Genomic DNA, 15,233 nt, shown 5'->3' with positions numbered 1-15,233 from the left:
GAGCATGCTAATGGAAATTGCCATTGACATCATTGAAAAATATTAACACGTTGCACTTTGGGTTCTGCCTGCAACATTATAAATGTTAATAAAATACTGCATTGAATTTTATTCCACCTCCCCAGACAGCTGATTACTGATTATGTGCTGGTAAAATAGCTTCTTCTATCACTTAAGGCAAATTATTTAACCCGTGTAGTGGACATGAAGACTGATGACTGTTTGTTATCTAACACAGGACATACTTACCATTTTAGCAAAGGTTTTCCTTTGGAAATGCCTTTAAATTAAAATGCAAATGTGTTCTACATGTGCAGTGAAACGTTCAGATTAGTCCAGCTTTGACAAAAGGGCTGAAAAAGCAGCAGAATAATAGTAAATGTGGAATTGCTTTAAATGCATATTGAAGCACTGAGGGTAAAAGAGTGAATTGCAAATTGAACCATAGTACAGAACAAAGAATTCTGCATGCATCAGTGAGAAAAAGCAGTTCACCTTTCTTTTCAGCACCGTGAGGTGCAGCGCATCATGTACTGCAGCAATCTCGTCATTAATGCAGTGGATCCACTTTGCATAGGACAGTTGATTCAGTCTTATTTTTCAGTAATGACTCTCTCTGTATATTTTCCCACATGTGACTCAAAGATGATCAAAGGTTGATAAGTTTATTTAAAAGGCCTGCAAGAAAAAGCAAGAAAATTTAAGAGCCGTATGAAAATTTAAAGAAACATTTTATCCATTTTAAATAGCAAGTTGCTGTTGTCTGCTATATATACTCACCGACTAATGTACTTCATGTTTGTAGTCTTGTGTTGCTAAGGTATACTTTCTCTTTTTAAATGTTTTTTTTTTAGGTACAGTGATTAAAAATTTAGTCAAATACTTTTTTTGACTCAAGCCACGTTTGATACGATACGTGGATGTTTGATTTTTGCAGGACAATATAGGAAAGTAAACAATACCCTATCAAGAACATATTTTTCAATTCTGATCATTTTATTAGTATAATAACATTTTGAAGCTCAAATCTAAAGGCAAGAAAAACTGAAGGTAATGTTGTGTCAGTCAGTTTACATTTTCATTAAGAAATGTGAAGTGTGATTGTTGACTGACAACATGGAGAGCTGTTTGGAGGCAACACATCTATCCTCAGTACTGTTTTCAGAAGCCACATCACAATCCTTTGCATCTAATTTGCTAGCGGCAGCCTCGTCGTCTTGGCGTCATTATTGAGGCTAATGACAGTGAATGAGTAAAATCATTTTCAGCTCAGGGGGCCAGTGGCTGTTTGTGTTCTTGTCTTCCTCATTGTAGTCCAAACTACATAACAGGCTTGGTGTTTGTGAACCAGACCCATATCTGATGTAAACTGAAGGTAATGCAGGTCTAAATGTAGCATGAGGCTCAAAGAATCATGGACTGAGGCTACAGCATAGTGTTTGTGGTTTTGTTTTGAAGAGATGCGACTGAAAGGGAAGGAAGGAAGAGAGTGAAAGCAAGAAAGGGAGATTGCTAAGGTTAATGCTGGTGTAGGCCCTTTGCCCACGAGGAAGTACAGTTGGCTGGAGTGATCTGTGCTCATGTCACTTTGAAACATGCCTCTTGGAGGTGAAGCTTGTAAGCCCTTTAACATGGCCTTGCATTTTGCTTTTTATCCTTAAGCATTTTCTCCTCTCTGTTAAAGGAAGATTGAATTTTTCATTATGCTGATTTGACAGCTGAAGAGGTTGGTGGTTTTATAACTGTGGCCCAAAAAGAATACAGTTAAAGCTGCCTTATCCACCCAAGAAAACTTCCCCGAGTATCCTCACTGCAGAATAGCAGTGTGAAATTCACATTAGCTTCATTTGCATGCTGTCCTCTCGTTTCCTTGAATGGCAACTTTGGACCAAGACGGTATTTGTTTGTGGGCAGGGATGCAGGTTGAGGAGTGACCTCTCCCCACAAGGCCAAGAAAATCATCAAAGTGAGCGTCTCCTTCCTCCGGGATGGAGGGATTGCAGCGGTTTTATTGTGCTGCCTGTAGTTCTGAAATGAGACACTTTGTCTGTCTGGTTAAAATAATCAGGCGGGACTGTGAGAGCCTGCACCTCTTCTAAGGAATGATTAAATGCCTTCAGTCAGGACTGAATTAATGACGCACACAAAATGGCTTGTGATTATGTAAAGTAGTTCTTCTCGAGGAATGGAAGAATATCTGTGAGACTGGGCAGGCAGTGCAGGTGGAGAGTCAATCCCATAAGATCCCTGCCATTCACAGTCCACTATCAGCTCCTCACTCAGTCACCCAAACCCTGGCTGACTCGCCTTCAAAAGAGATAGTTTTACATCCCACTATGTTGCAAATAAACTGCTGCAAAGTAATGCTGAGGTAAATGGGTTTCTGAACGTATCGCTTTTCCGCTGGGCTGCCATTTTTGTGCTTTGTGCAGTCAAACTGTAAGAATTCATCTTAAACCGTTGCGCTCTAGAGAGATATATTTCTAAGCATGCTCTTTGTTCTTTGCCACAGTCCGCATCAGCTACAAAACACTTATGCTGTGTTGCACTCGGTGTCGTTTACTGCATAGGCCATGTAAATCAGAGCTGACTCATCTCCTCCCCTGGTGTAAATCTACAAGTAATTCGCCTTAGCCCAAACTGTCAGTAGGATTCCTCGCATGTCTGGAGGTCCACTTTTAGTTGTAAAGTTGACAGTGAATCCCAGCCAAAGTAAATAACTACTGGCAGTGTTGTGTAAGCGAATGGCATTTAAATCCCACAATTGCGTTGTGTGAAATTGTCATTATCGATAATGGAAAAAAGAAAAAGCTTGGAGCCTGGAAGCCTGGGGGGTGTCTTTGTTTAGTGCACCTTGAAGTCACTTAATGTAGCAGATGGCAGAGATACTGTTACAAAAAGCGAAATGTGAGTCGAGTGTCAATTTTCAGAGTTCTGAAAATGAAACATTTACACACTAATTATCACCATACAGCTTTAATGTTATTAGCTGTGACTGTAAGATTGAAGATGCATCCGCGGTGCTCGTTTCTGGCAACATTTTAGTCTGTGTAAGGATTTGTTTTTTGTTTTTAAGAATAATGAGTATGAGTGTTTCTTTTTTCCACTATTTCACTACACAAATACCACACCATGCATCGCTACGGCTCGGGTGACAAAAGCTGTGGGTGTGAGATTTGGGGCGTCGTGAGTGTGGGAGCCTGCTGGGACGTTTTCCTGCCTTCTGAGGGCTCTCATCATCAGGGAACCAGCTTTCCACAGCCTGCACTCCCCCTTAAAATATGAATCATAAATAAGCCGTGGTGGTTGAACAGAACAAACATGCAGCAGTACAGTTTGGCTACTCTGAAGTAAATACTAAGCATAATCCACAGTACAGATTCGAGGCCACAGTAGCCACTTAGGTACCATCTTAAATGTGTACAGAACATTCGCCATCTGTTTGCTCTGGGCATGTGGGGAGAAACTGCCAAAGAGTGGCATGGTTCATTTATTGATGTACTCTCACATTTCAGTGTATGTACCAAGGTTTTGACTGTATCGGTGCACAGGAGAGTGAGTAAGCTTGGGCGGTGGGGGGTTTGTTGTAAGATATTTAGCCTATGTATCTGTAAGCGTGTCTTCATGTAAGCTGCTCTTTATTTGCCTCACTGATAGAGTTTAATTAGAGCCTCTGTGTGCGTGTCCTAGCTCCACTCATTTTCTCTGCATGTTATTTTCATAAATGCACTAGAAATAGCTTAGATTTATTAATTCTGGTGTACACTGCCAAGAAGAGGTAGTGTGCAACAGAATAGATTAGCATTAAAGTGTGGATGTCTTCTACTGTTTCCTGAAGTATGTTTGCAGTGATTTTTATAACTCCTTTCATTGTATTATTTTTTTTTTAGCCTGAAATGTTAAGCATAACTGTAGGGCATAGTATAATACAGATTTAGTAAAAAGTGTGATTATATTCAGTATGTACATAGTGTTTTTAAGATTATAGATTAGCTTCCATAGCTGGCTGTTAGTGTGGATACAGTAAGGAGACGGTTTATATTTCCAAATTAAAAATCAACGGACTTGCCGTGGCAGTGAAACGGCATTTAATCTCGTGTTCTGGATTAGAAACATTTGAACTGCATCTTATGTAATATGTAAAAACAAACAAACAACCAAACAAAAGTATTTCAAATATGAGGATCCAGTACAGCACAAAGCTAGCGCTTTAGCTTACCCAGCATGATGCTTAGTCATGTGTATTATGAATATTTAACCTCAACATTTTTTTTTTTTTTTTTTAAATTAGCCAGATGGTATGTGCCTGCTCCTAATTGACACAGCACCCAGTGTAATCTCCTTCTTATCAGCAACATCTTTTACCAGCGTGTTTTTAAAACCTCTGATTACAGTTTGACAGTCATTTGTTTACATTAATGATTCATCTCTTTTGCTTCTGTAAAATGTCAAATTTGTGAAAAATATGTCAGTTTTCCACATTTAAAACCCGAACATATTCAGTTTACAGTCATAGACGTCTAAGCTATACAAGTGAAATTTAAAAAATGAGCCATTGTTACAAAGAAAACCATCATATTTATCTTTATATGCTCACTTTGAGTCAGATGTCAGTGGCACACTTCAGAAAAAAACATTTGTGGCACAGTTTGACTTCCTCTTGTGTGGAAACTGATTAGAACTGTGTGCTAATTTTTGGAATACAGATGTTTATTCTGCCTGTTCAAAAACTTGTTTAAAACTACAAATTATGTAATTATTTATTAATTAAATGTCAAACTTTATTCATGTTTGATTTCTCTGAGAAGTCAGAAAACCTCTAAAATTAATGTTTCTGTTCAGGAATGCAAGGAAATGAATGCAATTTGGCATCCTAATTAAAACATTGTTTTTCCTTTTTTTCCCCTCTTGCTCTTATGGAAAATGGTAAATGTGAAAATTCTTGGATAACAACAATAATTATATTTTAGCATTAAAGATGTAATTTAAAGTTGAAGACCTTGTGCATACTGGTAGATTAACCATTACAGAAACATAAAAAGTGATTTTGGTCAGTGTATTACTGTTAATTGTGTGTTAAATGGGTGGTGGTCTAATAAATTTGTTAAGCACCGTATGTTATAATGTTTGAAAAAATTACTGTGGGTTACAGGCCAGTTTGGCACCCAGATTCATTTGTCCACAAGTTGTTGTTGAAACACTTATAGCTCCAAAATGTATGTCATTCAGCATTGTTGGTGCCTTCACAGATGTTCAAGTTCACTATGCCAAATGCATTAATGAACCCCTGCTCATTAATGGTTGCTGTTTTTGAACTATGCATTATAGTTAGAATACATAATTTAAAGCAAATAATAATAATATTTTGATCAAATGCTTTCCACCTGTTGAGTTTTGCATTTGATGACACATTGACAAACTTTGTTCACAGATAATGGGTTTCAGAGTGATTCCTGAGCCAAAGTAGTGATTTCCAATGCAGATTGTCAGTTTTAATGCAGTGCCAGCTGAATTTGCATTTACACGTTTCAACTCCTCGAGAAACAGTGTTGTAGCTGCAACAACAGAATTTAGGCTTTTAGTTCTCAAAACAGGACCGATTGTCTGTGAGACATCTTTTAATCATCGATTTATCAAATAATTGTTGTAGGTGTGTTTGTGATTTATCTTAGGTTAAGTTGAGAAGTTATTACTTTTAACAAATGTTAAAATGTTAAATTCGGGGATGGCTCAAAGGCCGATACTGCTACACTTGAGTATCTGGTGATACCTAATACCATTGTTTCCCCTCTCTTAAACAACGAATCTGTTAATAATGCATTTGTCAATGACTGAGCTCACATATCAGCTGTGAAACCAATCATGGCAACTTTTTCCAAGGATCAGCTGTGATTAAAGAGACTTTTGTTACTCGTCTACGCTATGCTGTAATTTGGGATAATGGGTTGTTTTGGATTATGCTTTTTCTTCACTGATATCTAATCCCAGAATCGCAGCTGGTATCAGACCAATATTGGTTCTGAGTACAGCTTAGTATGATATTAAAAACACAGTATACAGTATGAACCATTGCTTGGACTTGGAATACCCCGCAGGTTCTGCTAAGCTCCCATTTGCTACTCTCCAGCACAAAGCAGAAGAGTTTCCATTCCTGTAGGCACGGGCAGATTTATCCCCAGACAAGAACCTCTGAAAATGCCTGAGTTGGATGAAAACAAATTCAGCCTTGGGAAAACCCTCTGAGCCAACAATCTGTTTAGGTCCAAGAAGAAAATAAACTGCCATTGACAGCTGTCTTAAAGTGCTTCACTGCCACTGGCTCTGTGTTTTTGGCTGTGGTGTGTAGATGTTTTCTATGCACAATATTAAATCAAATTTGACATCTTCTCAGGCTGCTGACAAACACGGCACTACAAGCAAACAGAATACAGTGTTAAACAGAATACATTCAACAAAGGAAGTTAACTCCATAAAAATGGCATAATATAATAAAATTGCAACTTCAACCTAAAAACAAATTGCATTTTTGACAGTTGGAGGAAACCCCGTGTTGGTTGCAGTTAATGTCATAAATCTTCTTATATTTTCTTGAGAACACACTAATTTTGCCTTGGCCACACGCATGGATAGTAAATACTCAAGTATTGCACCACTCATTGTACTGTTGTATGAAGACTTAAATTCATATTTAGCTGGGACGTCTATCCTGACCTGTTGTATATGTGTTTTTGCATGTAGATGGAAGGTTATGCTTACGGTAAGGTGGTTATTAAAAAGTTACGTGATAGAGTGATAGGTCAAAGATTGAGATTTGTAACGTAGATCTCTACTGTTGTCTGCTTCATGGTGCCTATATTTAAAAAATGTGCATGCTTTTAGAGAGCGTGGGGAAATTGAGTGCTGTGCTAAGCTTTTTAGCTTCATTATAAGAGACACCTATGAGAAGTTTGATGTTGATTTTCTCATTTTCTTTTAGATCAAAAATAGATTTAGCATATTTGCTAAAATGTCAGAATATTTATGTTAATTTTTTTTTTTTTTTTTTTTTTTTTTTTTTTTTTTTAATCCACCCGCCTGCAGTCAAAACTCTCCCTCACAAATCCATCTTTGGCTTTTTTCTGGAGCAACACTATGTTTTGTTTTTTTTTGTTTTGTTCCAAGAAAGGTCATCCTGCTAGCAGCAATGAACAAATCCTCAGGGTGTAGGAAGTGCACAACAAAGGACTGAACATTTTCATGTTTCATACCAGTAAGGTGAATCCTGAGGTAATTTGATAATTAGGCTTAACATGCTGTATACTTCAGCTCATACAAAGCAGATAATGGTAGTGTAAATTTTTTGGCAAACCAAAGTCCTCCATCCTGTTCCTCTCTTTGTTTATTACCTGCACGTGCAAGCGAAACCACTGTGGTGCAGTGGTTAACAGTGCTGCATAACAGGTTATGGGTTTTCTCCAGTTACTCTAGCTTCCTCCAAAGATATGGTTTGACTGATGATTCTAAATTGGCCGTATGTATGAGGGTGAATGCTTCTCTGTATCTGTTGGGCCTGCAACAGACTGGCAACCCGTCCAGGGTGTATCCTGACTCTCACCCTGTGAGATCTAGGAACCCTGAATTGGATAAGGTTGCTCAGGTTTGTGATAGTTTGCTATGTTAGCATCTCTGCATATGACAGTTTTGACTTAGATGTTTCTTGCACACAATTGCGACGCAAACAAAGGTTTGGCTACCTTGCACCATCCTCATCCTCCAATTGTATTTGCAGACGACAAGGTTATCTCCACGTCTCGCCTAGTGGTGAAGTAGATGAGGGAGAGCCATTTTACATGTATAGAAAGGGAAATGAATGAGTTACGGTAAGAGTTTTTTTTTTTTTTGTTTTGTTTTTTAAAAAGGTCCACTTATGGCCAACATAGTTGGTAGGTTAAAGCATTTGTTATTCTTTGTTGTTTTGACTGTTACAGTTCATTGGTGTGTCTCTCAGCAGCAGCAGTAATAGTTGGGCCCAGACAGTGAGTATTATTGAAGGTGGATAACTCTACCTTAATGAATACACGTAGTTACAAGTGTGAGTCATGCAAATTTACACTAGTAGACTAGTGGAATCCATGAATAAAAATATGCAGTTGCAAATGAGCGTAATGAGTGCCCTTAAAGCCCCCCCTTCCTCCCTCCAATTGTCACATAAACTTGAATGGAGGAGAAAAACCACCTGCAGCCAGTGCGAGCTGGTGGCATTCAGTGTGTGCTTTCTTTTGAAGTTGAAGCCACAGATGAGGTTGTATTAATAGTTCTACTCAGTTGGCATAGCTCTCAACACATTAATCTTTGCAGCTCTGTGACCTTGTTTCCTCATTCATCACTCTCAACTATGCTAGTAAATCTAAAGCACACAGTTACAGTAGGATCCATGCATTAAATAAGAATTGTATGTGTTGTACCACATTATCATATCAGTACATCAATATGTAGAGCTCATTAACAACTCAAATCTTGAGAATTGTGTTTTTGATCAGTTTCTTTTAAGGCAGTGGAGTTCTCTGCCTGATCTCTTGCTGATTTAATTGGTAAATGGTCTCCTGGCTAACTGGGTTTAGCAGAACTAATCTGGGATCAAGTGTTTCACATAGTTTGACTGCTTTGTGGAGGGCAGATGGGATGCATACACATACGCACATAAAAACAGTGAGCAGTGGAGAGGGCCAAAAATAGCACAGCTTTTTTCTTTCTTGTTGGTAGGGGGCTGTTTAGCCAACGTAAACAAGAAAAATACTGCAAAGACACTCTAGCTAGCTACAGGGAGTGCAGAATTATTAGGCAAGTTGTATTTTTGAGGAATAATTTTATTATTGAACAACAACCATGTTCTCAATGAACCCAAAAAACTCATTAATATCAAAGCTGAATGTTTTTGGAAGTAGTTTTTAGTTTGTTTTTAGTTTTAGCTATTTTAGGGGGATATCTGTGTGTGCAGGTGACTATTACTGTGCATAATTATTAGGCAACTTAACAAAAAACAAATATATACCCATTTCAATAATTTATTTTTACCAGTGAAACCAATATAACATCTCCACATTCACAAATATGCATTTCTGACGTTCAAAAACAAAACAAAAACAAATCAGCGACCAATATAGCCACCTTTCTTTGCAAGGACACTCAAAAGCCTGCCATCCATGGATTCTGTCAGTGTTTTGATCTGTTCACCATCAACATTGCGTGCAGCAGCAACCACAGCCTCCCAGACACTGTTCAGAGAGGTGTACTGTTTTCCCTCCTTGTAAATCTCACATTTGATGATGGACCACAGGTTCTCAATGGGGTTCAGATCAGGTGAACAAGGTGGCCATGTCATTAGTTTTTCTTCTTTCATACCCTTTCTTGCCAGCCACGCTGTGGAGTACTTGGACGCATGTGATGGAGCATTGTCCTGCATGAAAATCATGTTTTTCTTGAAGGATGCAGACTTCTTCCTGTACCACTGCTTGAAGGTGTCTTCCAGAAACTGGCAGTAGGACTGGGAGTTGAGCTTGACTCCATCCTCAACCCGAAAAGGCCCCACAAGCTCATCTTTGATGATACCAGCCCAAACCAGTACTCCACCTCCACCTTGCTGGCGTCTGAGTCGGACTGGAGCTCTCTGCCCTTTACCAATCCAGCCACGGGCCCATCCATCTGGCCCATCAAGACTCACTCTCATTTCATCAGTCCATAAAACCTTAGAAAAACCAGTCTTGAGATATTTCTTGGCCCAGTCTTGACGTTTCAGCTTGTGTGTCTTGTTCAGTGGTGGTCGTCTTTCAGCCTTTCTTACCTTGGCCATGTCTCTGAGTATTGCACACCTTGTGCTTTTGGGCACTCCAGTGATGTTGCAGCTCTGAAATATGGCCAAACTGGTGGCAAGTGGCATCTTGGCAGCTGCACGCTTGACTTTTCTCAGTTCATGGGCAGTTATTTGGCGCCTTGGTTTTTCCACACGCTTCTTGCGACCCTGTTGACTATTTTGAATGAAACGCTTGATTGTTCGATGATCACGCTTCAGAAGCTTTGCACTTTTGAGACTGCTGCATATTTTTGACTTTTCTGAGCCTGTCAAGTCCTTCTTTTGACCCATTTTGCCAAAGGAAAGGACATTGCCTAATAATTATGCACACCTGATATAGGGTGTTGATGTCATTAGACCACACCCCTTCTCATTACAGGGATGCACATCACCTAATATGCTTAATTGGTAGTAGGCTTTCGAGCCTATACAGCTTGGAGTAAGACAACATGCATGAAGAGGATGATGTGGACAAAATACTCATTTGCCTAATAATTCTGCACTCCCTGTAGCATCATAGCTGTGTGAGAAATCGTTGTGCGTTGAATCTGGAGATTCTGCTGAGATTAATTTCTGATCTTGGATGCCACCAGCTCTACTTTTTGCTCACCCAAGTTTTCCCTTTGATTTTGTTATGTAATTTTCCCACCTTAGATCAGCTCTAACAGTGGTGAGCAGTGTGAGCAGATGTATTATTTGGTAAGAGTACAGCTTTTTTTTCATAGTATGTTTTGTAATATTCTGTATCTCATGAAGGCGAAACAGTACAGGACTTAGTCTTAGTCTGAGCAGGATAACCCATAAACCGGCACCACAGTGTTGCAGGATGTGCTGGAACAAATCAAATCTGTGGCATTTACAAAGCACAACTTACAGGACTTGGGTCTGCATCTGCATCTTGGTTGCCAGATAACACAGGGCACCTTTAGAGGCTTCTGCAGAGCCAGGAGATGTTTTACTACATACAAAGGACAAATAGGCAGGGGGTGGACTTAATGTTTTGTTTCATCAGTGTATATGGCTGATATGATGTTATCAAATCTGACTTTAAAAGGCCTAAGGGTTGCATGCCCTGCTCTGTATCGCAGGACATCTCTGTCTGTAGTGTCAGCTTAATTCTTAAGCTGATAGATGCCACTGCATAACATGTTAAATAATATTGATGTATAAAATTGTATTAATTGCCCCAGTGGGACCTCTAGAAAACTTGTGTTCAGGGAAATTATTAGATGGGACTGTGTTATTTATGGGAAGTTACCCATTTAAGCCTTGGCAGATAGAAAATGTGTGACTCCTTTTGACAAGCAAAGCTACAGTAACGTGACAGATAATTATCTTTTTATTTAATTCATGCAATGAACACACAAAATAAGATGGTGCTATTGGAAGCCATAGTGTCTGCTGCTTGTTTTGTGATTGAAGATGGTTTTTTTCAGCTATATTTTTGTTGTGTTGCTGCATAGTGAGTCAGTAATCTGCAAATTACTATTTAAATAATTAATACACAACAAAAAGAGTCAGGGGTGGTCCAGGAGATCTCTCTGACTTAAAATTAACCTATAAATTGAAAGGAAAAATATCTGCAGTGATTAACATTCTCATCCAGGTTTTGTATCACGCTAATGTGTTGTGTAACACGTGTGTAAACAAACTCTAAACAGACTCCAGGCCCTGTTTAATCACACAAAGTGTGACACAGTGAAAAACCTTCCCCTTTCCACTTGGGCTTTGCGCATACTTCACATCTGTCCGATTCGGTGGGTCCTTTCTGGCTTTGTCCGTGTGGCTACAGTGTTGTTACTGTCCTGTACTGTACCTGTCTCCCTCATTATTGAGGAGGCTGTGAGATGGATGACTTCACTGCTGCGGTTCATGTATGCTGAGGCTCAGCAGGAACTTGACTCCTGCGTACCTGCAGGCCCTGGTGGAGGATTGTTGCCGAAATGCACAATGCAGTATTCAAGGCCACTCCAGTAAAATATTGAAGAGAACAGTGTGCTGACAAAGGTACATCCTAACAATGACAATGATGGAACGGTTATTCTTTTACTCCTCTCTTTTTGTACATTCACATCCACTGTGCAGTATTCATGTTTTAGCGTGCTCATGTGACAGTTAAGACAGAAAACTTTGCTTTGTAATACGCTTTAATGCACCTGATGGAAATGTTTACTTTGCATCTCATTTTCTTAATATAGTTGTGAACTCTAAAATCATTAAATACTCTGGAGCAAACATGCTCCACTGACAGTTTCAGTCAGGAAACTGCTCTTGGTGTTGGTTATCTCTGTGATGCCGCACAACAGCGTCCCGAGGGGCAGTTTTACTCATGCAATTAAGAGGCAGTTAATTGTTGATGGGCTCCAGTGGTTTGCCACAGTAGACTTGTACTGCGATGCAGCGTTAGGACACATGGACTCATTAGATCACGCTCTCTTCTCCCTCATGACAAACTTTGTTTGTTTATAAAGCAGGAGGCTCCTATATGTGATGTCATCTTGCTCTCTGATTTACAGTGTAACACGACTGCCAGACTTCACTGACCCAAACGGATCATTTTAATGAGGCTCTTCGTAGAAACAAGTGGAACACAAACGGCAAAATACACAAACTGAATTTTCAGTGTTGTTTGAGCTCACCCAAACATTTGATGGCTTAGAAAATTGAGCTTTTCTCAGAAACCAAAGAATAGAAATAAATAGACTCCATGAGCATCTATGTTGGTTTACTGACCCAGAAGTCGAGCCAATATTGTTGGATGGTAGTGAGCATGAAAGGTAAATCCTTAAATCCTTAAGCTTAATTGTTTTGTTTTTGTTTATGTGCTAAACAAGTGTACAGTAACTGACTTAGATAATGTACGATAACAATGAGGTTTCAGCAGCTTTAGTCTCTGTTTCTGAACTTGGTGTTAAGAACACATTGAAGAAAGTGTGTTGTTAGTTACTGCAGCAATTTTATCAGTGCTTCACAGAACACCCACTCACATGCATGCACAGTCCCACTTGTTACAAGCAGCCATATAAAACGCACATCTACACACATGCACACCTTTGTCTCCCTCTCTACCCCTTTTTCATTTCAGCTCTTCTATACAGCCAGTCTTATAAAAATATATTAGATAGCCTCCCACATACTTACGTTGACTCCTGCACACGTTACATCATCTCTGCCACATTTCTTTTATCTTTTTTACACTGCCAGATTATCTCGTGAAGGTGTTTGACCAGAAGCAGCACGTTTGGTTTTGTATTTTTAATGTCTTAGATCAGAAAACTCTGAAGTAATAAAATATTGTAGTCGTCAGGTTTTTGCAGACCAGAAGAGATGGTTTGATTTCCTTGTGAAATGATTATATAACAGTGCTCATAACAAATCTGTTATGATACTGAGGAACCACAGGCATATTAGAAAACTTTAAAAGCTTGCACAAGCAAAAGCTTGCACAAGCTAAAGACCTAACCAAAGCTGTGATTGTCAAGCAGAGGGGTCTGTCTGGACTGTGATTAGCTCAGAGACGCCAGCTTTAGGAGCAAGTTGTTGTGTGTAGTCAAGCTTCCGCATTGCTGCAGGGGATTTTAGTCAGATGGCGGCTGAGGGATCCTGGTGTGCTGTGAGAAATTTCAGTGGATGTCATGGTGGGACTGCTTAATACTCACTTCCTGTCTCTGATTCCCCCCCCGACATTTTGGTGAGCACAAACACCTTCTCATTGTCAGCTCATACGTTGATGTGCTTCGTTAGCCATCCCCTCAACATGTGTCAGTGCTGCACTATGTTATAATAATAATAATGGATTGCATTTATATAGCGCTTTTCGGGACCCCTCAAAGCGCTTTACAATACCACTATTCATTCACTCTCACATTCATTCGGGCAAGTTACAGATCCATACAAAGTCTTGTTCTTTCCAGCTTCTGTCACTCCACTGCAGCAACAACCTAAAGATGAGAGAACTCTAGTGAAGCTCGATAGGGTTTTTTGTTTATTTTGTTTTTCAAACAGTCATTCCTGAAAGACTGTGCTGGTCACAGCCACCGCCTGAGGACAAAAGATCATAAATCACTGCCACCTCAGTGCGGCATTAGTTTTAATGTATTTTCCTCTGTTTTGACAGAAACCTCGGGAAGTCGGGCTTGCGGGTATCCTGCCTTGGATTAGGTAAGATCACAAGACAAACTGTTTGTGCGTGCTGTAGACTCAGTATGACAGACCGGGGAGGCCAATATAAAACCTGTTCTCTATACAGAGAGAAAGTGTTATTAAACAGAGTGTGAAAAAATTGAGTTTAAGTATGTCAGAAAGAACAAAAAGGTTCTTATTCTACTTGCATGTTTGTGTACTAATTCTCTGACCCCACTTCTCTGTCATTCCCTTTAGGAACATGGGTGACGTTTGGTGGACAGATAACAGATGAGGTGAGAGCAGATGCATTTTGTCAGCTTCTATCCATCAAAGCTTTGGAATGGAAACCCTCCATATGATCTGAGATATCCTAGGTTGCTCAAGAAGCCTATTTTTACTTTTCTGACAGAGTCAACAGGCAGACTCTAGTCCTGTGAAGCCAGCTTCATAATTAAAATTTACTAACACCTCACATCAGTGGTCTCACCCCATCATTTCCCCTCTCTGTTCCTTCTCCCCTGTTCTCTCAACAGATGGCAGAGCAGCTGATGACTCTGGCCTATGAAAATGGCATCAATCTGTTTGACACAGCGGAGGTCTACGCTGCTGGCAAGTGAGTATATCCTGTGTGGCGAGTCACTTAGGAGTGAGTGGTAGCAGCAAACATTACCAAACTGCTAATGTGTGATTGATTATGAAGGCAAGCAGAGGTTATGTACTTGCAGACTCCAGTCAGGTGTTTGAGCTATAGTGGTGCACAAATATTCCACATTTAGAAGTGATGTAATACAGAGTCAAGGTGCCAGCATGTTGTCTTTACTTATGGTAACTTACCAATATGCCAAATATCCATCTCACATTTCCTGAGAGCACTGAATTGTTTGTCTCCTAGAATACATAAAAACTGTAAAGCAGAATTTCTTTAAAACTTAAAATCTGGACAGTCGTCTGAGGAGGGGTTCTCTGGGTGACCTTCTTTTTATATAAGTTCATTTAAATAAAAGACAGAAAAGACATGACAATCACAACATTACAATTTAACATCGACATCATATGCAGAGGCTTGGAGACGTTCTGCAACAGTCCCAGGGTGGATGAATTTTCTTTTGGTGTTACAGGATTCATCTCTCTTTACGTATATTTTCCACGTGTATCTTAATTGTTTTTTGTTTTTTACAGCGGACACGCTAGAGCTGTTTTGTGACAAAGTGCATTCTAAACAAACTAACCTTTATTAAATGAATATATGACGATGGAAATGCATAAATGTTTTATTTCC

The 15,233-nt window shown here is 39.5% G+C and overlaps 1 protein-coding gene across 5 annotated transcripts in view; it reads left to right on the top strand.

Annotated features, from left to right (window-relative positions):
- Positions 1-15,233, top strand: part of kcnab2a (potassium voltage-gated channel subfamily A regulatory beta subunit 2a) — a 100,908-nt gene that overhangs the window by 61,755 nt on the left and 23,920 nt on the right. For all 5 annotated transcript variants that reach the window (XM_085456923.1, XM_085456926.1, XM_085456925.1 and 2 more), the window contains 3 exons: positions 13,947-13,990; positions 14,210-14,247; positions 14,488-14,567. In XM_085456923.1, coding sequence (XP_085313049.1) covers positions 13,947-13,990; positions 14,210-14,247; positions 14,488-14,567 — 162 coding nt within the window. The remainder of the gene's footprint in view (positions 1-13,946; positions 13,991-14,209; positions 14,248-14,487; positions 14,568-15,233) is intronic.

The sequence above is a fragment of the Copadichromis virginalis genome, linkage group LG5, assembly GCF_057382275.1.
Source record: "Copadichromis virginalis isolate Kocher_CV1m ecotype Utaka linkage group LG5, C_Virginalis_male_GT1.1, whole genome shotgun sequence".
NCBI lineage: Eukaryota > Metazoa > Chordata > Actinopteri > Cichliformes > Cichlidae > Copadichromis > Copadichromis virginalis.
This window is presented reverse-complemented; position numbering and strand designations above follow the sequence as displayed.